A 25,614-nucleotide genomic window follows, 5' to 3' on the forward strand; every position below is an offset into this window, starting at 1 on the left:
AGAGAAAATGTAATATAAGGGAACAATGATTGAAACAATAGTCTGGAGAGGGTGTGGAGAAAAGGGAACCCTCTTACACTGTTGGTGGGAATGCAAACAAGTACAGCCACTATGGAGAACAGTGTGGAGATTCCTTAGAAAACTGGAAATAGAACTGCCTTATGACCCAGCAATCCCAATGCTGGGCATACACACTGAGGAAACCAGAATTGAAAGAGACATGTGTACCCCAATGTTCATCTCAGCACTGTTTACAATAGCCAGGACATGGAAACAACTTAGATGTCCATCAGCAGATGAATGGATAAGAAAGCTGTGGTACATATACACAATGGAGTATTACTGAGCCATTAAAAAGAATACATTTGAATCAGTTTTAATGAGGTGGATGAAACTGGAGCCTATTATACAGAGTGAAGTAAGCCAGAAAGAAAAACACCAATACAATACACTAACACATATATATGGAATTTAGAAAGATGGTAACAATCACCCTGTATGCAAGACAGCAAAAGAGACACAGATGTATAGAAGAGTCTTTTGGACTCTGTGGGAGAGGGCGAGGGTGGGATGATTTGGGAGAATGGCATTGAAACATGTATAATATCATATATGAAATGAATCACCAGCCCAGGTTCAAAGCATGATACAGGATGCTCGGGGCTGGTGCACTGAGACAACCCAGAGGGATGGTACAGGGAGGAAGGAGGGAGGGGGGTTCAGGATGGGGAACACGTGTATACCTGTGGCGGATTCATGTTGACGTACAGCAAAACCAATACAATATTGTAAAGTAATTAACCTCTAATTAAAATAAATTTATATTAAAAAAAAAGAAATTTAGGATTCCATAAGGAAGTGGAATGTTTTAAAGTGCTAAAGAAAATAAAAGTCTCTCAAACCTAAATTTTACATTCAGTGAAAACATACTTCAGAACTGGAGGTAAAAGAAAGATATTCGTAGATAAAAGAGAGCTAGCAGAGTTCAGAGAAGGCGATGGCACCCCACTCCAGTACTCTTGCCTGGAAAATCCCATGGATGGAGGAGCCTGGTAGGCTGCAGTCCATGGGGTCGCGAAGAGTTGGACACAACTGAGCAACTTCCCTTTCACTTTTCACTTTCATGCCTTGGAGAAGGAAATGGCAACCCACTCCATTGTTCTTGCCTGGAGAATCCCAGGGATGGGGGAGCCTGGTGGGCTGCCGTCTATGGGCTCACACAGAGTCGGACACGACTGAAGTGACTTAGCAGCAGCAGCAGCAGCAGCAGAGTTCACTGCCAGGAGACCTTATCTAAAAGGTCTTGCTACAGGAAGATCTTCAGAAAGAAGGGGAAATGGTATTAGAGGGAAACTTGAAATGTCAGGAATGAAGGAGAATATAAGAAATGACAAGTACATATATGACTACAATATAAAGGAAGGAGGGCAATGGCATCCACGTGGGTGCAAGGTTTCTGTACTTCACTTGGGGTAGTAAAATATTGATTCTAAGTAGACTGTGAAAAGTATGTAACATTCAGATCCATAGAGCAACTACTTAAAAAAATCAATAAAGAAATACAGTCAAAAATGAAATAAATAAGTGAAAGTGGAATATTAAACCATATTCAAGTGGTCCAAAAAAGACAGGAAAAGAATAGAAAAATGAAAAAAATGAAGAACAAATACAATTATAAACCTAAATCTAAAAACCAAGTTATATTAAAAATAAATGGTCTAAACAAGCCAATTAAGAGACAGAGATTTTAAAAACCAAGCTCCATCTATAGCTCTCTACAAATAAGTCATTTCAAATATAATGATATAGGTATGTTAAAAGTAAAAGGATAGAAAAAGATATACCATGCAAACATTAATGAAAAGAAAATAGGGCGATTATTTTAACATTAAAGTAGACTTTAGAGCTAATAAAATTACCAGAGATATAGAGAAACATTATAATGATAAGTCCATCCACCAAGAAGATATAACCCTCTTAAATATGTGTGAAACTAGCAAAGCTTCAAATCAGGAGACGGAGAGAACAGAAGGCAGATCTATGATTGTAACTGGAAGCTTCAATACTCCTCCCTCACATTAACTGACAGAACAAGCAGAGAAAAAGTCAGCAACAAAATAAAGAACCAGGCACCATTAACAACCACTAGAACCAACTGACATTTATAGAACATTCAACCTGGTCCCTTTTAAAAGCACATAAAAGATTCAGGAAGACAGATCACATCCAGGATCATACAACAAAACTTAACAAATTAAATATAATTTAAAGAACTGAGTTGGCCAAAACAACATACTTTCTGGCCAGCCTAGTATGTTTTCTTAGCATAATGAATATAAACTAGATATGTAGGAGAAAGGGGAAAAAGTTTCTAAACACTTTGGAAATTAACACACTTCTAAGGAATCCATGGGTCAAAGAGAAAAATGAAAACCAAAATATCAACATTTGTGGAATGTATCAGAAACACTGCTTAAAGGGCAATTTACATTATTAAATGCCTATGTTATAAAATAAGGACTCAAATCAAAACTCTGTGCTACCATGGTAAACAGTGGGAGAAAAGGACAAAAATAAACTCAGAAAGAAGTATTAAGAAGAGAAATCAATAAAAGTGAAAAAAATAGAGAAAATGGTAAAAGGTTCTTTGAAAAGACCAAAAACAATGACAGACATTAAGAAAGACTGACAAAAAATGAGGGAAGCTATAAATTTCTAATATCAGGAATGAAAAGGGGATCACTGCAGAGCCAGAAGATATTAAAAGGGCTATGAGTTCAAGAAGTAAACATTAAGATATACATTTCTGACTCTTAAAGAAGAGCTTATTCATGTTTTTTTAAAATGGAAGTATTAAATGAAGGTATTAAATTGCTATGAATTTCACAGATGAATGGTGTTTTAAAATGTCATTTTTAATGTGCCAGAAATTAGGTTGGTTGTAATTACACTTAAATGAAAAATTTTATATGTCCATTATGAAATCTGTGAGACAGTTCATAATCAGTTTATAAAATATAAATTTGGAGGATAATAACAGTAGTTAGGGTAGTTGTGAAGATAAAATCACTACAGTATGTGCTTAGCATTGCACCAGACACTCAGTAAGTGCTATGTAATTGTGAGCTATTTTCCTTAAAGCAGTCTTGTAAGTCTCTTAACAGACATGAATTTGAAAACTTTTAAGTGGACTATATCCTCAAAAACTAGAAACTACTGCAAGTCATCCAAGATCAAATGGCTAATCTGAATATTCCTATAATTGTTTTAAAATTTTAATTTGTAGTTTAAAATCTTATCCTCCAAATAATAGAAAATTCTAGGTCCACGTTTTCCACTTTAAGTTTTACCAGACATTTACTGAACAGCACTAAATTTAAATAGTATTTTTAAGAAAACAGAAGAGAAAGGAAGACTTTCCTATTAATTTTATGAGGCCCATATTACCTTGATACCAAAACCATGTTACAATATTACAAAAAACAAACCAACCAACCTATAGACCAGTATCTCTCATGAACACTGGCACAAAACTCAACAAAAAATTACCAAATCATATTCAGCAATATATGAAAACACAATGACTCAGAGGGGCTTTCCAGATAATCTAAAGCTGGTTCAATATCGGAAAGTCCATTAATGCATTTCACTGTGTTAACAGGCTGAAGAAGCAAAACCACATGATCATATCAACTGACACAGAAAAAGCATTGAAAAAATCTGACATCTATTCATGATGAAAACTCTCAACAAACTAGAAATGAGAATAGTTTCATAAAGAACACCTACAATAAACCCACAGTTAACATTATACTTTAAGGCAAAAGGCCACATGCTTTCCTTCTAAGAATGGGAAAATGTCCACTCTCACCACTCCTGCCATTTTCTAATAAAAAGAAATAAATGGTATACAGACTAGAAAGGAAGAAAAACTACCCCAATTTGAAGAGAAGACTGTCTACATAGAAATCTTAAGAATCTCCAAAGAATGTTTAGAACTAGCAAGTCTGCAGGATACAAGGGCAACACACAAAACTCAATCATATTGCCCAACCGTGTAACCCTAATGAGAATGAACAAATGGAAACTTAAAAATAAAATATTCACAATAGTTTTTCCCTTCAAAAATGAAAGAAAGAGGTTTAAGTCTCTCAAAACATGTTGATGATCTGCATTTTGAAAGTATAAAATGCTAATATAAGAAATCAAAGAATACCTGTACAGATTAAAAAAAAAAACCAACATTCAAAAATCAGTTGCATTTCTATATACTAAAACCATATGAAACAGAAATAAAGAAATAAATGAAATCTTGTTTACAATAGCATCAAAACTAACAAAATACTTATGAATATATTTAACCAAGGAAATAAAAGCACTAAATGCTGTGAGGCAATTTTCCTCCAATTAAAAAATAAATTAAAACACAATTTCCTTAAAAAGCTGTAAAACCCTGATGAAAGAAATTGAAAACACAAATAAGTGGAAAGATATCTTGTGTTCATGAACTAGAAGAATTAATACTGTTAAATATCCATACTACCCAGAGCTATTTGTAGATTCAATGCAATCCCCATCTAAATTCCAATAGCATTTTTTACAGAAACAGAAAATAAATGATAAATGCTAAAATTTATGTGAAATTACAAAAGATCCTGAATAGCCAAAACAATCTTGAGTAATAAGAACAAAGCTGCAGGTATCACACTTCCTGATTTCAAACTATACTATAAAACTATAGTAATAAAAACATGTGGTACTGGCATTGAAAACACACAGACTAATGGAAAAGAATCAAAGGCCCAGAAATAAGCCCATGTATATACTAAAGTCAACTAATACTTGACAAGGGAGCCAAGAAAGCTCAGTAGGCAAAAGGTGGTCTCTTCAATTGATGGTGCTGGAAAAACTGGACAGTCACATGTAGAAGAATGAAGCTAGACTCCTATCTCATATCACTATCAAACATTAACTCGAAACAGGTTAAAGACTTCAATGTGAGACATGAAACCATAAAAATCCTGGACGAAAACACAGGGGAAAAAACTCCCTGACATTGGTCGTGGCAGTGATTTTCTAGATATGACACCAAAACACAAGTTAAAAAAATAAAAAATAAAGGCATACATCAAACTAAAAAAGCTTCTGCACAGCAAAAGAAATGATCGACAAAATGAAAAGGCAATCTGTGCAGCAAAAAAAAGCATCTGCAAAGCATACAAGTGAAAGGGGTTAATATCCAACATGCACAGGGAACTTCTACAACTTGATAGTAAAAAAGCAAGTAATGACTTAAAAATGGGCAAAGGACCTGAATGAGCTTCCCTGGTGGTTCAGTGGTAAAGAATCCACCTGCCAATGTGGGAGACGTGGGTTTGATCCCTGGGTCGGGAAAATTCCCTGGAGGAGGAGATGGCAACCCACTTTAGTATTCCTGCCTTGGAAATCCCATGGACAGAAGAGCCTGGAAGGGTACCATTCATGGGGTTGCAGAGTCAGGCATGACTTAGTGACTGAGCACACACACAAAGGGCCCGAATAGACTGTTTCTTCTTTTTTTCAAAGAAGACATAGAAACGGCAAAGAAATACACATGAGAAGGTGTTCAAAATCACTTATCATCAGGGAAATGCAAATCAAAACCATAATGAGATACCACTTCACACCTGTTAGAATGGCTGTCGTCAAACAGACAAGGTGTTGGTGATGTGGAGAAAAGGGAACCCTTGGTGCACTGTTTGGAATGTAACCTTGGTGCAGCTACTATGAAAAATAGTATGGAGGTTCCCCAAGAAAATTAAAAACAGAACTACCATGTGATCCAGAAATCCTACTTCTGAGTATGTATCTGAAGGAAAAGAAACTACTGTCTCAAGAAATATCTGTATTCCCATGTCCACTGAAGCATTATTTATAATAGTCAAGGCATGGTGTCAGCATGACCTGAGGAACCTTCATCATCTGGTTAAGATGCTATCTGTCAGGTTTCTTTATACCAGTTATTATTCCTTTCTTTATAATTATCTAGTGGGGAAATACTTTGAGATTATGCACGTATCTTTTTTCTCATGTTACTGGCACCCACTAACTTTAGCAACCATCGACGGCTCTTGCCCACAACAATTACCAAGGTGTTTGCCTAATGGCGATTTTCCACTCCCCTGATTACTTCTTAATTTACAACTAGAATTATACTATAAGAAGAGCTTTCCCTTCTCCTCCATGTATTTAAGTATTTTTATCCATGTGGATGCATTGATATTTACTTCACTTCCTAGATTATAATCCAGTACTATCATTTATTTTGCTGCCAAAATTGTTCTAGATTTGGCCATGGGGAGTTCCTTCAAGTTAGCTCTTGTGTCTCTTGATATGCCTTCATAAATTTTTTTTTAGCACTTTCTTACTCATGTTCCAGGCTTATCTTACATTTTCTCTCCCTTGGTTCCAGAATCAGTCAGTCTTTTCTGCAAGGAGCCTTGCTACAGTCATTCTACAGATTTGGGCACTGGATATGCTTACTGCTAGTGTCTGTCACTGCCGCCCTGCCTTCTCAGCAGACAGAGCTGGGAGACACGTATGTGCACTAACAGCTGCACGTAGGCGTGTGTACTTTTTTATTTGCCTTCATAGACATTAAGAACCATAAGGTCACGCTAATACCTCTGAATCCAATCAGACACCACAGGGTTTATCCCAGCCTCCTTTCTTCCCCTTGTGTGTAACTTCCTGCTGACAGTGAGAAACCTGGGTCTCCTTATCCTCAACATATTTACTTACTTGTTCAATTTCAGAGTACACTATACACATAAAGTAGTTTCAAAATTACGCATTCTTCTGTGAGTAGCATTTTTATTAGGGAAAACGGGAACAGGGATGGGTGTGTGACACTTTTCTGAGTGTGTCTTTCTGCACCTTTACAGCCAGGACAATCCACCCCTCCCCCAAATAAATCACCCAGAAGACAGAATACAAAATGAAATACAGACATTAGCAAGGGAACCTAGCTGTATTACAAATGAATTCCATAACACACTGAAGGGGGTGGGGAAGCCAAGAACCTAAGTAACCTGGAAATCAATACTTGGAACACGTGCTGTAGAGCTGACGACACAGGAGCTGTACACACTGCTCTCCATCCAGGCACACGTCTGATTGGCTGGGAGTTTTTCAGGAGGGCAGTGGGCACAGCTGAGATTCCCACTGTAGGCAGAGCCCAGACTCCTCCCCCTGTGCCACCTCATAATGCTTAGGCATTTAGAGTCACTCAAATGTTAGTGTTGCACATTTAGTGCAAATGGAGTTGGATCCCGTTATGAGCAGAGCTAAAAAAAAGACCTCTGCGGTCATCTGGCCCAGTTTTTTCATTTTATAGATGCAAAAGTGACGCTCAGGGGACACAGCAGTACAAAGAAGATGAGAAGCCACATGGTGAGCTTTTCCACATCACACACCACCTTTGGTTGAAAAACGTTCCAAAGGGTAGGTCAGGCTAAATCTTGAGATGAGGATAATTTGGTTCAATACCAATGGAGGCATTCTTTGCATAGTTTATTTACTGTATTTTATTATACTGTTAGTTGCTTAATGGTGTCCAACTCTTTGCGACCACATGGACTGTGGTCCACCAGGCTCCCCTGTTCATGGAATTCTCCAGGCAAGAATGCTGAAGTGGGTTGCCATTCCCTTCTGCAGGAGATCTTCCTGACCCAGGGATCAAACCCAGGTCTCCTGCATTGCAGGTGGATTCTTTACTGTCCAAGCTGCCATTATAACTTGTATTCAAAAAAGCTTTATTGCTATAACTGTAAGATCAGACTTTTATGTTTTTATCTTAAAGAAGTTTTCATTGACTTGGCATTTTTGTCAACGTGCATTTCTATAGAGGTAAAAAATTTTCAAGTCAGAAAAATGGTTAAGTCACTGTTACTTGGGATCATTTTAAGGCATTAAGAAATAGCCGGTCTATTAAATGATATTGTATACCGTTGGATCAGTTTCATGTAATTTTTAAAAGCTAAAATAAAAGGTCTATAAGACAGGTGTCCTGAAAGGGCAAACATATTTAAAAACGTTTAACTGACACAAGCATGCGAGTTTTTGGCTGAACCACAAGAAGCTCTTGTCAGATAAGCATGATATGCTGGAACACTGCCAAGTTACACTCTTTCCTACCAAAAAAACCCGGAAGTTTATACGTCTTTTAAGACAACAGGACTTAATGAATCTAGAAATCTCATCCTTAAATGTGAACATGTCTTAGTTTATTTAGTTTTATAATGAAAATATGCTTCTCTTTAATCCTTCTAAGAACTTGATCCTAACTTGAGACTTCATTCACAGGTAAGATTTTAAAAGGCATTGATGGCATAATTAACATTCTGATAGCATATAATATTTTCCAGTACACTTAAGACTGACGATTTGTACTCTGGTTGTAAATCTGTACCAGTTTCACGTGCTGATCTCTGCCACAGCTGAATGTCACTGCCTGCTTTCTTCATCGTTCCCCCTTTTCTTAGTCTTTAAGGAAACCAATTGGCACAGACAGTGTGGCTCCTGTAGCTTTCCTTCTTTGGTTTTTTGTTTGTTTTACCTTGGGTAGTGGTTGATTAATAGGACGCACCAAAAAGTAAAGAACATGGAGCAGCCGTGGTGCCATGTCTCCTCCCGATAGAACAGAGGCTAAGGGGACCATCTGCCCCTGGGTGCCAGCTCCTCTGGTCGTAACTCAGGTGCTGTTTCTGCTCTGGGAGCAGGCTGGTATGGTCAACCAGGTCCAATGCGACAGATAATTTTTCAAATTCAGCCACAAGGACCATCCTGAGGAGTCATAAAACAATTCAAGGGTAGAAGTGCTCTGGATCTGAGGCTTCATTATATAAACTTTCAGTGGAATGCGTGATTAAAGGCTGGTTAATTGTAACCGACTGAATGAACCATTAAAAGTTACTAACCTGGATATTCATGAAGTTAAATTAATTTACAGAGGATTCTGAACTAATAGTCCAGCAAAAAGTCTGGGCTGCCTTGCATCCTTGGGCAGAGCTGCAAATCGGCTGTGCATCTTTTCGCAGATGAAATTTTAAATTCCCATTGTTTACCAGAGGAACAGTTTTATGTTTACTGGCTCGTTCAACTGGTCAGGCAAGATTGTTTTGAACACGGTGTGGCACACATAAACCTTAATTACTTATTTAACTAGGTGAGGTAAAGCCCAGAACTAGCACTTTATAGTTTATTTATGAAAGGAATGTATCTTCAAACTGAGGGCTTATTTCTTAGAGGAGTTTTAATTAGTTTTCACTATCTTCGTAGCATGTTCTCTAAGCAATGCACACTGAATAACTGTGGCTCAGATGAACCAACAGTTATGTTCAGGTAGGAATTAATGTGCAATTCTTAATACCCTATGACTTGGTATCAAATTGATCATAAGATTTAGTCAACTATAACTTGAGGGAGCTTATACACAATACAAATTAGAAAGTATTGACATTTGTTCCATTTCATTCATTTTATCGACCCCTACTCATGTTTTCCACTTGGTCATCACACATAACTGAGAAAACCTGGGAAAAAAGGCTATCTATTGCATGTGGCCGTATGTTCACTCTCATCATTGTGCTCTGCTCCTTCCTGATAGCCCAAGATTTCTTTTCTATCATTTCCTTTTTATTCAGAGGCTGCTTTCAGACACTCGTTTAGGGAAGGTTGCTGGGGACAAACCCTTTCCGTATTCCTTCATTAGATTTCGTCATCTTTGAAAGATCTCTTCTCAGGATACAGAATCCCAGGGTTGACATTTTTTTTTTTAATGCAGGAGAAATATACTACTACTCAACTTGTACTATAAGGCTGGCAGCCCTGAGAACTCCTTTTTTAATGTAGCATGTATTCCGCTTCCAAATGAATGAGGAGCAGCCACTTCCACGTGCAAGACAATTCTTTTCTTTAGCATTTGAGGTCCCATGATTTCCTATGAGAAATTTTTGGCACTTAAACTGTTTCCCCTCCTAAAGGTATATGTACTTCCCTTCTCTGCTTTCAGGATTCTTTCTTTGGCTTTAGTTTGCTTATGATACACTGTGACCTGGGTCTCCTTGGATTTATCCTGTTTGGGATGCAGGATCCTGTCTTTTTGCTGCATTTGGGACAATTTCAGCCATTATTTCTTGAAATAAGTTTTCAGGCTCATCTTCTTCTCCTGGAATTTTGATGACAGGCACACGGGACCCGGAGGAGAGGCTTGGGCTCATTCTGCAGTCTGGCTCTGTTGTTCACATGGGCTCACGCAGGCTCCAGTCCCCACAGCCACATCACTGATTCCTCCTGTGTCCTCCCACATAGCTATGGAGTCTGTGTGCTGAGGCTCTGAATTTCAGTCATTGTATGTTTCAGTTCTAAATTTTCCATCTGGTGCTTCCTTATATTTTTCTTTCTTTGTGAAGATTATCTTTTCATTTGAAGCACGCTCACGATTGGGAGCTGGAGCACTTTTATCATGATGATCTGTGTCAGACAATTCTAGCATCTTTGTCACCTCAGTGTTGGTGTTTGTTGATTGTCTTTTCTACTTCAGTTGCAATTTTCCAATGAGTGAGTTTAGAATGACACTTGGGGCTTCCGTGGTGGCTCAGACAGTAAAGCATCTGCCTGTAATGCGGGAGACCCAGGTTCGATCCCTGGGTTGGGAAGATCCCCTGGAGAAGGAAATGGCAACCCACTCCAGTACTCTGGCCTGGAAAATTCCATGGACTGAGGAGCCTGGTAGGCTATAGTCCAGGGGGTCACAAAGCGTCGGACATGACTGAGCAACTTCCCTTTCACTGGGACATTCAGTTACTCTGTCAGCAGAGACCCTGGATCTCCTGTGGGAAGGTGTGCAGGGTCTCATTCCAGGCCATGGAGGGCAGGTCTGGGCTCCTCCCTCAGCCTCTATTCCTGCCTGTGGAAGAGGGCCTGCTCTTTATAGGTGGGATCTAGGCCCCTACCAGGCTCTTCTGATTCCACTCTGGCTGAGGGGGCGAGGGTGCCTTATCACTGCCCCACGTGGCTTCCACTCACATCACGGCTGGTGCAGGGTGGAAGCCTTGAGTCCTCACCAGGCTTCCCAGCAGGAGAGGGCAGGATGCCTATCACCACTGTGGGGAGGGGGAGTGGAAGGCCAGGTTCCCACGTGGTTTCCAGGCCGTGTCGATTGTCACTGCTGCTAAGAGGGACGCAAAGCCCCATCTCCCTAGTTGGTCTCTGACCTTACCATGGCAGGGTGTGTGTGTGTGCTCTGCTCAGTGGATGCCAAAGGCTAGGATCCCCACTGGTGGGCATGCATTGCAGGGCTGCAGTCTTCCTGTGGCTGGACTAGAGCAGCTGGTGTGCACAGCCTTCTTCTTACCAAGTGTTGAGGTTCTGATCCCCAAGGGACTCACTACTGACTGTGTTGTTCCCTGGGTCCTAGGAAATCTGCTCATCATCTCTCCCCCTTCCAGAGTCTTCTTGGGGTTGTTTACATGTAATATCCAGAGGTTCTGGCTGTACTTAGCACGAGAAACATGGAAAGATATGTATTTTATCTCCCTAGAAGCAGAGGTCTCCACAGTTTTTTAAAAAAGAGTTGATAAGGGATTAAGTTATTATCTTATTTTACTGCTTCCCAGATGCCTTATACATGGGCCAGCCCAGAAAACTCCTTAATCTCTACTCATATTTTACATAAGAAAAGTTTAAGAAAATAAAATAAGCAAAGTGCCACTCAGAAGGAGCTTCCAGGCTCTGATTTCAAAAGTATATTTATAAAATCAGGAGAAATATCACCTAACCCAGATTGAACACAGGAGTTTAGACAATGTAAGGTCCAAGTGTCAGGAAGATAAAAACTGAAGAACTGAAGCTCTCAAATCAAGTCTAGGAGGGTGTGGTCAAGTCGGGCTGCATGGGCTCTGGTCTGCTATATGGCATAGTCTGGATTCGAATCCCACAGGCAACCAGGAACATGAGAATTAGTTGTGATCTTCTCTTCCAGAAAGTATGAGGTTCAAGAAGCAAAAGAAACTCAAAACTCAGGATAGCGAGATCATGGTACAAAAACACTTGGGTTTCCTGGCTCATACAAAATTATTTTCAGAAAATACAAAAAAATCTTTGAAAATAAATAAATGACCTGATCCCGACTCATGATCTTTGATGGACAGTGGAGATTAGGAGAGGTGGACAAAGTCATTCCATTTGCATATTGGTCCTTTTGAAACTACAGGTCAGAGATGTCTAACTTCCTTCTGGAGAATGTGTTCTAGAATAGATGATATAAAGGTACTGTGTGTGTGTATCTGCACTAAAGAATAAGAAGAAAAATAAAACACTGATCACGAGCACTCAGGATGGGTTCAGTAAAAGAAAAGTCATATAACTGGACTCATATCCATTTTTTACATTGTTCCTAGGAGGCATGATCTCATATATTTATTTTTGAAGACATGGATGGAAGAAAGTAAAGAGGAACTAAAGAGCCTCTTGATGAAGGTGAAAGAGGAAAGTAAAAAAGCTGGCTTTAAACTCCACATTCAAAACACTAAGATCACGACATCTAGTCCCATCGCTTTATGGCAAAAGGATGGGAAAAAAACAGAAACAGTGACAGACTATTTTTTGGGTTCCAAAATCACTGTGGATGGTGACTGCAGCCATGAAATTTAAAAAATGCTTTTTTCTTGGAAGACAAGCTGTGACAAAATCTAGACAGTGCATTAAAAAGCAGAGACATCACTTTGCCAACAAATGTTCACATAGTCAAAGTTATGGTTTTTCCAGTAGTCATGTACGGGTGTAAGTTGGACCATAAAGAAGGCTGAGCACCAAAAAATTGATGCTTTTGAACTGTGGTGCTATCAAACCAGTCAATCATAGAGGAATTCAACCCTGAATATTCACTGGAAAGACTGATGCTGATGCTCCAATATTTTGGTCACCTGATGCAAAGAGCCAACTCACTGGAAAAGACCCTGATGCTGGGAAAGATTGAAGACAGGAGAAGGGGATGACAGAGGACGAGATGGTTAGATTGGCATCACCAGCTCAAAGGACATGAGTCTGGGCAAACTCTGGGAGACAGTGAAGGACAGGGAAGCCTGGCATGCTGCAAGTCCATGGGGTCGCAAAGTGTGACATGACTTTGTGACTGAACAACAACAAAAAGAATACAAAAATATAATTTGTTGGTTTCTAAGCAGATTCTTGAGAAACCTATATGCAGGTCAGGAAGCAACAGTTAGAACTGGACATGGAACAACAGACTGGTTCCAAATAGGAAAAGGAGTACGTCAAGGCTGTATATTGTCACCCTGCTTATTTAACTTCTATGCAGAGTACATCATGAGAAATGCTGGACTGGAAGAAACACAAGCTGGAATCAAGATTGCTGGAAGAAATATCAATAACCTCAGATACGCAGATGACACCACCCTTATGACAGAAAGTGAAGAGGAGCTAAAAAGCCTCTTGATGAAAGTGAAAGAGGAGAGTGAAAAAGTTGGCTTAAAGCTCAACATTCAGAAAACGAAGATTATGGCATCTGGTCCCATCACTTCATGGGAAATAGATGGGGAAACAGTGGAAACAGTGTCAGACTTTATTTTTGGGGGCTCCAAAATCACTGCAGATGGTGACTGCAGCCATGAAATTAAAAGACGCTTACTCCTTGGAAGGAAAGTTATGACCAACCTAGATAGCATATTCAAAAGCAGAGACATTACGTTGCCGATGAAGGTCCGTCTAGTCAAGGCTATGGTTTTTCCAGTGGTCATGTATGGATGTGAGAGTTGGACTGTGAAGAAGGCTGGGCACCAAAGAATTGATGCTTTTGAACTGTGGTGTTGGAGAAGACTCTTGAGAGTCCTTTGGACTGCAAGAAGATCCAACCAGTCCATTCTGAAGGAGATCAGCCCTGGGATTTCTTTGGAAGGAATGATGCTAGAGCTGAAACTCCAGTTCTTTGGCCACCTCATGTGAAGAGTTGACTCATCGGAAAAGACTCTGAAGCTGGGAGGGATTGGGGGCAGGAGGAGAAGGGGAAGACAGAGGATGAGATGGCTGGAATGGCATCACCGACTCAAGGGACATGAATTTGGGTAAACTCTGGGAGTTGGTGATGGACAGGGAGGCCTGGGTGTGCTGCAATTCATGGGGTTGCAAAGAGTCAGACACGACTGAGAGACTGAACTGAACTGAACTGAAGCAGATTCTTCATTTGAGGTCATGATATGAAATTAAAGATAGGTTTAACTATATCAACAGTGTATGAAAAGCTCGATTCTGCTTATAAAAAACTAACAAATCAATATGTATATAGATAAGTATACTAAATGCAAGTATGGTTGAAATAACTATCATTCTACTTCAGAAATTACTTTTCGGTAAGTAGAAGGAGCCGGTCTGTGGCCTTTTAGGAACCAGGCTGCACAGGAGGTAAGCGGCAGGCAAGGGAGTGAAGCTTCATCTGTATTTACAGCTGCTCCTCATCACTGTTACCGCCTGAGCTCCACCTCCTGTCAGATCAGCAGCGGCATTAGATTCTCAAAGGAGTGTGAACCCTACTGCGAATTGTGCATGTGAGGATCTAGGTTGCGCACTCCTTATGAGAATCCTCCAGAAACACCCACCCCCCAACACACATCGGTCCATAAAAAATTTCTTCCATGAAGCTGGTCCCTGGTGCCAGAAAGGTTGGGAACCACTGGATTACCAAGACAAATAAACTGTAGTTCATTTCAAACTTATCATCTAGTTTATCATTTCAGTTAATACACTTTTTAAAAAGAACCCAGAGAGTAGAATATTACAAGAAAAACTGAACTCACCATCATCCTCCCAGCAGCTCTTTGCGCTCCCTTCTCTCGCGCTGCTCCCGGGCAACACTGTCTGGTCTGAGGGCAGGTCATCGTCTGGCACGCCGCCTTCACAGTCGGCTGCATCTGTAATGCTTTCTTCTTCCACAATGTGGAGTTTGTCTTCATCGTCTGAATCTGAGTTTGTTTCTACCACAGTATTATAATTTGTAACTGTAATACAAACAAGAAACAAACAATCAAAACCAACTAGTATAAAAATCAGTTTTTACACTTCAGTAAAAAGAAATTTTACGAAGTGCTTAAAATAGATTGTCACTCAATAATAGTTTATTTTAGACGGTAAAATGTAAACAACTAATGTATTTGATAACATGCATACAGACAGCACTTACTAGATATACAAAAAAGGCAAATAATAGTAGCCATGCTTAGTGAACACTTAATTGTATGTACAGGTGTTTTATAAAGAGTTAACTCATGTGATCTTGATAAAGAGGATCTATCTACTGCCTACTCCTTAAAGCCCTATTTTACAGAAGCGGGAACCAAGACACAGGGAAGGTCACTTGTCCATCTAGGAAGTGGCAGGGCAGGGATTTGAACCCCCGGAGTCTGGCTCCATATTCTGTATTCTTAAACACTCCATCAAACATCTTCTCCAGTTATAGCAAGCTTATGTTATATGATACTGCTTATATGGAATGAGGGCTTCAAATCTTTCAAGTACTACAATTTAAGAGAAGAGTTCATCTTCCCTAATAAAACGGCAATGCAACATCAAGTTTAACAGTATTCTCAATTTGTCAATTAGGTCCAGGCATTTTCGATTAATCCCATACCAACTTTAGAAAGAATCACCCAATATAACCAAATTTCCACATAATTCAGACATGATTTAAGTGATGTTTATATGTAAGTGATGTTTATATGTGAGTCATTCTGAAAAAAGAAACCTAATGTTCAGTTTTCAAACGGGCATCCTTTCTACCTTTTCAATGAACTTCAGTAAAGTTTAACACCAGCGTTATAAAGATATATAATTATTCTGAATGACCACAGCTCACAGAACCAAAACAAACAATAAAGTCCAGTCAATATTTTTCCTCCAGAGTCTTTGTAATAGTCACTTTAATTGGATTAATTATTTAGAACTTCATTGGATATAATCACTGGAATAGCTCTTTTCAGCAATCTGCAGGGTGATTCTTACTTGCTAAAATTGAAGGGAAAAAAAATAAGCTTTATTCATGTAGCCAAACAATAATCGCTTTCAGTTATTCTTTCCATTTTTCCCTTAAAATTTCCAAACATTCTTGAAAGAAGATAATCACCTAAATGCTTAAATGACATGCATATATATATATATAACCCTCCCCATATAAACACACACACACACGCACACACACACACCCAAAAGAACACTAAAGAAGAAACACAATCTGAAAGTAGGGATGTGTATGTCAAGGCAGGAACTAATAACCAAAAGTCTCCAAAACTCCTTTGACAGACCTGAGGAAGACCCCTCTGTCCAAAACAGTACCAGAGGTACCCTTCTGCCCACATTAGGAACTCTTCCATATCTGAGGAAAAATATCAAGTCTTGTGTCTTTAATACTTTGGAATAAATACATTTTCCCAGATCATTCCCCAGAGTAAATAGTTCTTTCTCGAGTTTTAATGTTAAAGTAATAATGTCACTGTAAAAAATTCACAATACAAAACATGTATAGTTAGTAAAAGCCCCCTCCCCCAATTTTTCCTTCCTCAACCCATTCTTTCAAGGTAACAATAACAGCAAGGTTTATTAATCAATTTATGCACTATGTAGACATGGTACTTGGAGGAGGCAATGGCACCCCACTCCAGTATCCTTGCCTGGAGAATCCCATGGACGGAGGAGCCTGGTGGGCTGCAATCCATGGGGTCGCAAAGAGTTGGGCACGACTGAGTGACTACTACACACACACAGACATGATACTAAGTATTTTATATGATGCTGCTGCTGCTAAGTCATTTGCAATGCTAGACTGTAGCCTGCCAGGCTCCTCTGGCACAGATTCTGTCCATGGGATTCAGCAGGTAAGAATATCGGAGTGGGTTGCTATTTCCTCCTCCAAGGGATCTTCCTGACCCAGAGATCGAACCATTGTCTCTTGTGTCCTACATTAGCAGGTGGATTCTTTACCACTAGCACCACCTGCTACCACCCGTTTTATATACTTTATACTATTTAATTGTAACAGACCTCACCTTATACACTTTTATTTAATATAAACCCTATATATATAAATGTATGCATGCATATCTAAATAAACACATATGGGGTCTGTTTTGCCATGTAGTTTTTGGGCCACATAGTAACATATCCTGGAAACTTTTCTATGTGAGGATCTATTGAGCTTTCTCACTTTCCTCTGGATGGCTACATAGCATTTCACTGTACAGACATAATCTAACCAATCATGTGTAGACAAAATTTAGCTTTTTTCTAGTGTTTAAGCATTGTAAACAATGTAGTAATACATTTTCTTATAAGTACATCTTTGGACATTCCTTAAATACATTTGTCAGATACACTGGTAGGGGTGGAATTGCTGGATCCAAGGAAAACTTACATTTAAGTAGCTATGAAAACACAGGAATTCCTTCCACTCCAGTCACACCACAAATAAGGTAAATTGTGAACCTATGTGACAGGTAAAGAGTGTGATTCTCAAAGAGCAGTCTACAGCTGGAAAAGCATTTCCCAATGAGAGTAAGCGTTTAACTGAGAGTAAGATACAAATGTGTGTGTTCATGCTTTTATTTATTTTGGGCTGCGCTGGGTCTTTTTGCTGTGCGTGGGCCTTCTCCAGCTGCAGTGAGCAGGGACTGCTCTCTAGTTGTGGCACAAGTGCTTCTCATTGTTGGGACTTCTCTTGTTGTGGAGCATGGTCTCTAGGGCACATGGGCTCAGTAGCTGCAGCTGGGGCTAGAGGTTCAGAAGTTGTGGTTTATGTGCTCAGTTGCCCTGCAGCATGTCGGATCTTCTGGATCAGGGATCAAACCCATGTTCCCTGCATTGTCAGGCAGGTTCTTTACCAATGGGCACTAGGGAAGTGTGTGGGTGTGTGTGCGCTTGAATGAGAGATCTTATTGACAAATGATGCAAAACGCTGTTAGTCTTGTTTTTACTTTCCAGGGCTCCTTATTAGTAGCCTCCTGAAAGCCTTAACTGAAGTCATTTAAAGTTGAGATGGTATATAAAGGCATTTATAATGCCCTAAACTAAAATCTGAACACAGCTAATGTTTCCTGAGGATTAACTTATTCTGTAGTCCACTAGACCTGGCTGCCATGGAAGGTCTGGTTCAGTGCAAAGCTCTCACTGTGCTTGGACATTCATAGATAGCTGAAATTCCTACTAATTTCTAAAAGGAGGTTTTAGTACCTTTTCAGTATTTTGCAGTGGCCATGGGTTTGCAGTGATGCTATTCTTGCCTTTTAATACAATATACTCTAGTTTAGCTTTATTATTATCAATTTTGTTGGCTGTAGGCTGTCTGGTTAACTCCTGATTGTATATTTACATGTACACTTAAGAGTGTTTGGGGCTTGAAAATTTTCCAAAAATTGGCTTTAAGATATATATAATATACACCCCCACATTATGGTTTAAATATTTATTTGCATGCTTCATTGTTTTCTTTAAGTTCTTTTTACTCTGAGCTGTTTCATTCCATCTGAATCAACTGTAGCCTGAAGTCCTCTTTGTGAATATCTGTCACTTTCTAGGGTTCTAGTAAAACTCCTTCCTGTGCCCCAGTAGAAGCTGCCTTTGTAGTATGGATGACTATAAGCCATATAACAAAAACACAGAGACTGCATATATTTTACTGTTATCTTGTGAATTTTCCCTGAAGTGTGTTTTGAATAAGTGGAATAAAACTTGAAAAATCCAGAAGAGCAATATATTTTGTTGACGAAAATGGAAAAAAAGACCGATAAGCCTTCTCACTGTTTTCTGCTTCACAGTCACTTAGTGGAGAGAAAGTAGTGAAAATCACTTATATTAATTATCATAACTCAGATAACACACAAGCCTGTGTGTGTGTATCTATCCTTTGGTGGATCCACAGAGCTAATTTCAAACTACACAGCTCCCACATCAGAAACACAGAGAGAATAATGCAGGACCTTTATAAATTGTAGAATACAATGACTGTCAGTGATCTCAACTGTCTGCCCATCTATTTCCATATCTCTATGCTGTGTGCAACCTTTGAATAAAAAATAATGAAATATAGTTTTTCTAAAGAGAAGCATTTTTAACAATCACAGGTGATCATTACCTCTCACTTTGAGTTTTAATTAAAATAATAAAATGTTAAGAAAGAAAAATAAAGGTTTTAAAATCTTTAAATATAGAAAATTATATATCATATTATAAATATACACAATGTGAAATTTAAATTTCAATAAAAATGGTAAAATTGTCAATGCATTCCAGAATGTCGTAAGGATATGCTGACTCTTGGTGGTGATTCTTGTGTGTTACTTGCTAACATTAATGCCAGATTTAACAGTGTTTCCCACACAATGTGGTTGTGAGGAGCTAATGACTGAGAAATGCATTGTGCTCGGAACAGTATTTTACCAGCAGGAAAGACTACAGAAGTATCTGCTCTTACTCTCAGCAGCAGCGGCATCTCACTGAACCTTTACAACAATTCCTAAGAAGCAGGTACTATTACATCTTCCTTTTATAGACAGAAAACATAGCTGAGTAACGGTTCTGAGGTCAAGTAGCTACTAAGTTGAATAGCTGGACTCGGATCCCAGTCTGCCTGATTCTACAGCCCATATGCTTTTACTACTATGGATAAAGCCTGCTGGCTGAAGATTTCTGCACTAGTGATAAATATTTTTAAACTTGTATTTCTGTGTCTAGCCTATTCTGGGGGCCTGTAATTCCATACTTAACAATTGGCCACTAAAAACATTTTTGAATAACTCAAAAACTTTAACCATTAGAATCTCAAAATAATATAACCAACAGTATCCCATGAAGTAATATCATTATTATAATCAAAAAGCCTTTACAAGACTTGCACATACTATTTTCAGTACTTGATAGCATGTAGTACTGTGTCAAAGGTGCTCATTAAACTCTATGTACCTATTTCTTAAGTCATGTACAATTATAATAAAAGAATTAGCTAAATTAGATGAACGAGGTTTAAGAGCTGAGCAATACAATCCTAACTTCCATCACAAAGGTAAGAGAAAGATATCTGAAGCCTTTATAAATAGAAGCCCCACCAGACACCGTTTATAATCATGCTGCATAGCAGATTAGGTTCCTGTATGTAAAGGGGGGGCGGGGAGGGGGGGGTGGAAGAGGAGGTGGGGGGGGGTCAGGTCTGACTCACAGGTCTTCAGTTCCTGTCAGGTGACAGCAGTGGCATGTGTTGACTAAAGCCACAGGCAAAGGCCACGTTTTGACACATTTTCTGATGTACAAAGGCATTTTTCCTTCCAGAGGAGAAGTACATCACGCTGAGCTACATCCCACTCCTTCACCAATCCACCCCCCTCCCCACACACATCTGCATGGCAGAAAAGAAAACTTCTCTTAGGAGGAGACACAAGATTGGTCCTTAAAAACTAACAAGCCACTTCTAGCAAACTGCTCTTCGTACATCAGGCTAACTTACTGTCATAATTTAAGAGAGACCTAGAAAACAGGTACACTGAGTCATGATCTCCATATTAGAGGGGGATGGAGCCGTATTTTACACATGTCTGCACTATGCTGAGAACAAGACAGTTTAGGCAGGAGTGCTATGAAACAGACTGGAAGGTGGAGACACTGCCCAAGTACTTCCATCACTGCTAACATCGCTGCAATGAAAATACCATCACATCACGTATTCGTGTTTCTCTTGACCTGAGCACAGTCCCTGACACATTCACTGTCTTCCCCTTCCACAGAGTAGGTACAGAATTATTTGCTGAACTGAATGTGAGCCCACACTTATTTATTTCTCAGGGAAGAAGTCAGTCAGTATATTTAAGTTCTACTGATAATTCAGGAAGATAAAGGCAAAGCTGCAATGATAACCAGATAAAGAAACTTGTCAATTAACACACAACATAGACAGGAGAGGTCATCTGACAGTTTGTAAGGTTAGAGAAAACTTGTGCAAACAGCATGACTCCAGGAAAGAGGAGTGCTGTCCATAAATACTACATTCAGTATTTGCTAATCTGGCTTTTGAACTAATTTATAGATAATGTTAACTTACTATCTATATGTATTTTACTGCACAAAGTTATTATGAGTATGCATATTTACTATAACATACAAGTAATCTAATAAATGGGCTTCCTCAGTGGTAAACAATCTGTCTGCCAAGCAGGAGATGCTGGTTCAATCCTTGGGTTGGGAAAACCCCCTGGAGAAGGAAATGGCAACCCTCTCTAGTATCCTTGCCTGGGAAACTCCATGGACAGAGAAGCTTGGTGTGCTGCAGTCCATGTGGTCACAAAGAGTTGGAGATGACTGAGAGACTCAACACCACCACCAATGTAATAAATAATATACAAAGTGTAATTAGCTAATCTTAAGTCCCTTAAGAATAGATATCATAGTGATTGTAGAGTGCTCTAAACACTGAAAATGCAAGATTTTATTTTATAAACACTAATGGTTCAGCAAATTTGGAGGTAACATTTCAATTCTTCTCTAGGTACAATCTTTCTTAAGAGTACCCAATAAACAGTAATTACAGACTCTTCTGACATTTTCAAAATAATTTGAGAAACATAACTTCAACGAAAGTCAGTGATTCTGAAATTTACCCCTGTAAAAGGGCTGGTGGTTTCCAGTGCCTCCAGATACCAGCTATTAATAGACGGACAGCTGAGAGCCAAGGTGGGAGGGAGGGCTGCTACCATGCGCAGAATCCTCGTTCTTATTTTCTCCCCTCTCTCATTACACAGAAATCACTGAATATTCATAGGATCTGTCTTTGGTCCTCTCTAGTTCTTATTTGGACCTTTCTTCTATTCTCCATGGGTCCCTCTGTCTGTATCTCTTCCCAAGAGCCATCCCTTTTTCTGCCCTATCAAAACTCCCACTCAGGGAGCTTAGTTTAGCCAATGTTTGTATAATTTACTATAAGGCTGGCAAAATTGTTAAACAGCAAAATTATCAGCAGATTAAACTAAATTCAGCCCCAGGAACAGGTGAGGAATGTATACAGACTAAAATAATTCATGCTAAATTATCAATAACTAATAGTTCCTTCACAGGTGAACTCTACACTGATAAAAAGGATGCTAATTTTTAATTTATATGACTTGTTACTCATGTAATACATGCAGTATGACAAAACTCAATGTGAAGAAGGGATTTAAAATGCATACATAGAAATTATTAAGTCAAAAAGCAGAAAAGCTATATAATCAATAAATCAATCCAAAAGCCAGATCTTTAAATAATTAATAACACAGACAAATCACTAGCCCATTTAACACTAGAAAAAAATTGAGAGGCACAAATATTCAATAGTAAAATACAAACAGAGAAGCAACTAACATGACTTACCAACTAAAGAGGAATTTGAGAGACAAACTTTATAAATATTTTGCACAAATCTAAGCAAATAAATTTGTAAACATGGATGAAATAACTTTCTTTGAAACTGAAAATGATTATAGCTATATTTGTTATTTGATAGAATTTATAAAATTATAGAAGAGAGAGCCAAGGTAGACAGACCATAAAATAAATTAGGGAAGATATCAAATAGTTAACCATAAAGTGCCGTATGTTTTCCCAGGTGAACTTCAGGATCTTCAAAAGACTGATAATTCTGTTGCTTTTTCAAAGGAGAGGAAAACGAAGAGTCCAAGTTCTTTTTATGAGGCCAGCATAGTAACAGTCAACTAGAATTTGAGGAAGACCACACTCTTGCCCTCCCCACATTCCAATCAATATAATCAGTCTTACTGGTAATCACTGATGTAAAAATTCCAAATAAAATATTAAATTCAGGATTATATTAAAAGAATAAAGCAAGCACTACTCAGTATTAAGAAATATATGAGAATTCACTACATTAACACAATAAAGGAGAGACAATATGACTTGTATAGAAACTGAAACACATCTGAAAATATTCCCTATTCCTTGTTGATAAACACTTTGTCATAAAAAATAAAACTGAAGTTAGTATCCTGATAAACAATTATGTATTGGGAAGCATTTTTAAGATAAAGATGTTTAATGTCATTAGGAATTAGCAGTATTCTAAAGGAACAAGCCAATATTGTAAAAGAATGAAAGAAAAGCACAAATAATAGAAAAGAAAAAGCAAAATTATTATTGGCGAGTGATATGAAGATGTTTCTTCATGGAGAATGCAAGAAAAATCACTAAGAAACCATTAGCAATTAGAAAATTTGGTAAATAACTAATTATGAATTTAACAGGAAAAAATCAATAGTTTTCCAATAAATCAACAATAACCTGCAAAAGACATAGCAAAAAATATTCTACTAATATTGATAACTACTCAGAAGATAACACCTACAGGAAAAAAAGAAGCCTGGAGAGCCAGCAGGGAGCTGGCACACTCAATGAGCATGGAGGATGTGGGTGAATGAAGACATCCCTCTCTGGGGTAGAACAGTTTCTTATGGTAAAGATTTAGTTCTACCTAAAATAATCTACAAACTGCAATTCTGGCCCAAGTACTAACATGCTATTTTAGATTCTAAATCTAGATGATCTGGCCCAAATGATTCTAAAGCTTACAAGGAGACACAAGAGCACAGTCTGTGGAGCCAGACTGCTTGGTTTTAATCACAGCTTCCTCTCTTACTGGCCGTGTTGCCTTGGGCACATTACTCAATCTTCCCATGCCTCAGTTTCCTCATCTCTAAGATGGAAATGATGACAGCATGTCCATAATAGAGTTAACATAATTAGAAAAAAATTATATAAGCAAAAACTTCATACAGTACTGCACATAAGTGCTCAACACATGATGTTAGTATTATTATTTTCTGGGAAATTAAAGTATTCAGGAAAATTCATTAAACTAATAGTTACAGGCTTCCCAGGTGGCACAGGGGTAAAGTATCCACCTGCCAGCATAAGGAGACACCAGAGACACAGGTTCAATCCCTGGGTCAGGAAATGTCAACCCACTCTAGTATTCTTGCCTAGTAAATCCCACAGACAGAGGAGCCTGGCCTGGCAGGGTACAGTCCATGGATTGCAAGGAGTCATACATGACTGAGTGTGCACACACACACACATACCACGGATTGCAAGGAGTCATACATGACTGAGTACACACACACACACACACACACACACACACACACACGGTGGTGGTGAGGCAGGAGATATTTGGGTCCCAGGCTGAGCAAATGGAGTTCACCCACTGTGTACAGAAACTCCATAATGGAAGGATAACAGAAAGATAAATGGAAGGATAATCTGAGTCCTGCCCAGATACAAGACAGAGACCACTTATTTCTCACTCTTGAAGTCAAGGAGACCTTCCCAACTAGAAAGTTCCTTGGAGGTCAAAGGGGAGTGATGTCAGTCTACCCATAGCCTCTTCGCTGGAATCCATCTTGGCTGAGAGATGCATGCACGCATATGAGAGGACCCTGAGATAAACCAAACACTGACTCAGACCCAGGCAAGTCAAAATGACTAGCCAAAGGAAACGGGAAGAAAGGGCTCATACAAATGATTTAAACTAGCACAAGGGTGTGACTCTGAGTCTGCCCGCGTGTCTATCCACATATACTCTTTCTCCTCTAATAAATACTTTACTTGTTTCACTACCTTCTGTTCTTGTGGGAATTCTCTAAAGCAGAAAAGCCAGGATCCTGTCACTGATCACCAGCCTAGTGACTGGGATCCAGCACTCTCACTGCCACGGCCCAACCTCAATATCCGGCGGGGAACCAAAACCCTGTTTCAAGCTGCTGCAGGATGAGGCCACTGGAGATGAGTGGCAGGAGAACACAGATGAGCTGTACCAGACAGGAAACGAGTCTCGAAGGCATAGAAATGGAAAGGTTTACACCAGCACAGGGATGGGCAACCGATCAATGGGCCTCACAGAATCCAGAAACAGATCCCCAAATACATGGTGGTCTTGCTCATCAGATTCCCAACTCACAACTTTAACCAAAATGAAATCTGCATGAGTCAAAGATTTTAATCAACAACAATTACACCATAAAAGTAACAGAAGAAAGCACAGGCAAATCCTTCTACACACTTAGAATAGGAAGGCTGTTATGAAACAGACTCACAGAACGAACTTATGGTTGCTGGGGGAAGGATGGGGGAAGGGATAGATAGGGAGATTGGGAGGGACAGGTACACACTACTGTATTTAAAATTAATAACCAACAAGGATCTACTGTATAGCACATAGAACTCTGCTCAATGTTATGTGGCAGCCTGGATGGGAGGGGGGTTTAGGGGACAATGGATATATGTATGTGTACAGCTGAGTCCCTTTGCTGTTCACCTGAAACTGTCACAAGATTGTTAATTGGCTATACCCCAATATAAAATAAAAAGCTTTTTTTAAGAAAGGCTGTTATAAGCATAACACAAAACCCATGATTATACATAGCAAAATTAAAGTCAAAAGACAACAAATTGTGAAAAATGTGTACTACATGCTACCAAAGGTTGATTTCTTTATTACACAATTCTTAAAAACCCATGAGAAAATGATGACCAACCAAT

General features: G+C 39.0%; 1 protein-coding gene and 1 non-coding gene across 6 annotated transcripts in view; both read right to left on the reverse strand.

Moving 5' to 3' along the window:
* The window catches only part of ZEB1 (zinc finger E-box binding homeobox 1), a 199,453-nt gene that overhangs the window by 38,696 nt on the left and 135,143 nt on the right, over positions 1-25,614 (reverse strand). For 4 of the 5 annotated variants that reach the window (XM_068987008.1, XM_068987007.1, XM_068987005.1 and 1 more), the window contains exon 2: positions 14,853-15,053. The exons of the other annotated variant lie outside the window; for it this stretch is intronic. In XM_068987008.1, the coding sequence (XP_068843109.1) occupies positions 14,853-15,053 (201 nt within the window). The remainder of the gene's footprint in view (positions 1-14,852; positions 15,054-25,614) is intronic. 5 annotated transcript variants of the gene reach the window in all.
* On the reverse strand, positions 9,816-9,940 carry LOC138091937 (small nucleolar RNA U109). Its single transcript, XR_011145967.1, has one exon. It is a non-coding gene; the product is annotated as a small nucleolar RNA U109 (small nucleolar RNA).

The sequence above is a fragment of the Capricornis sumatraensis genome, chromosome 15, assembly GCF_032405125.1.
Source record: "Capricornis sumatraensis isolate serow.1 chromosome 15, serow.2, whole genome shotgun sequence".
Taxonomy (NCBI): domain Eukaryota; kingdom Metazoa; phylum Chordata; class Mammalia; order Artiodactyla; family Bovidae; genus Capricornis; species Capricornis sumatraensis.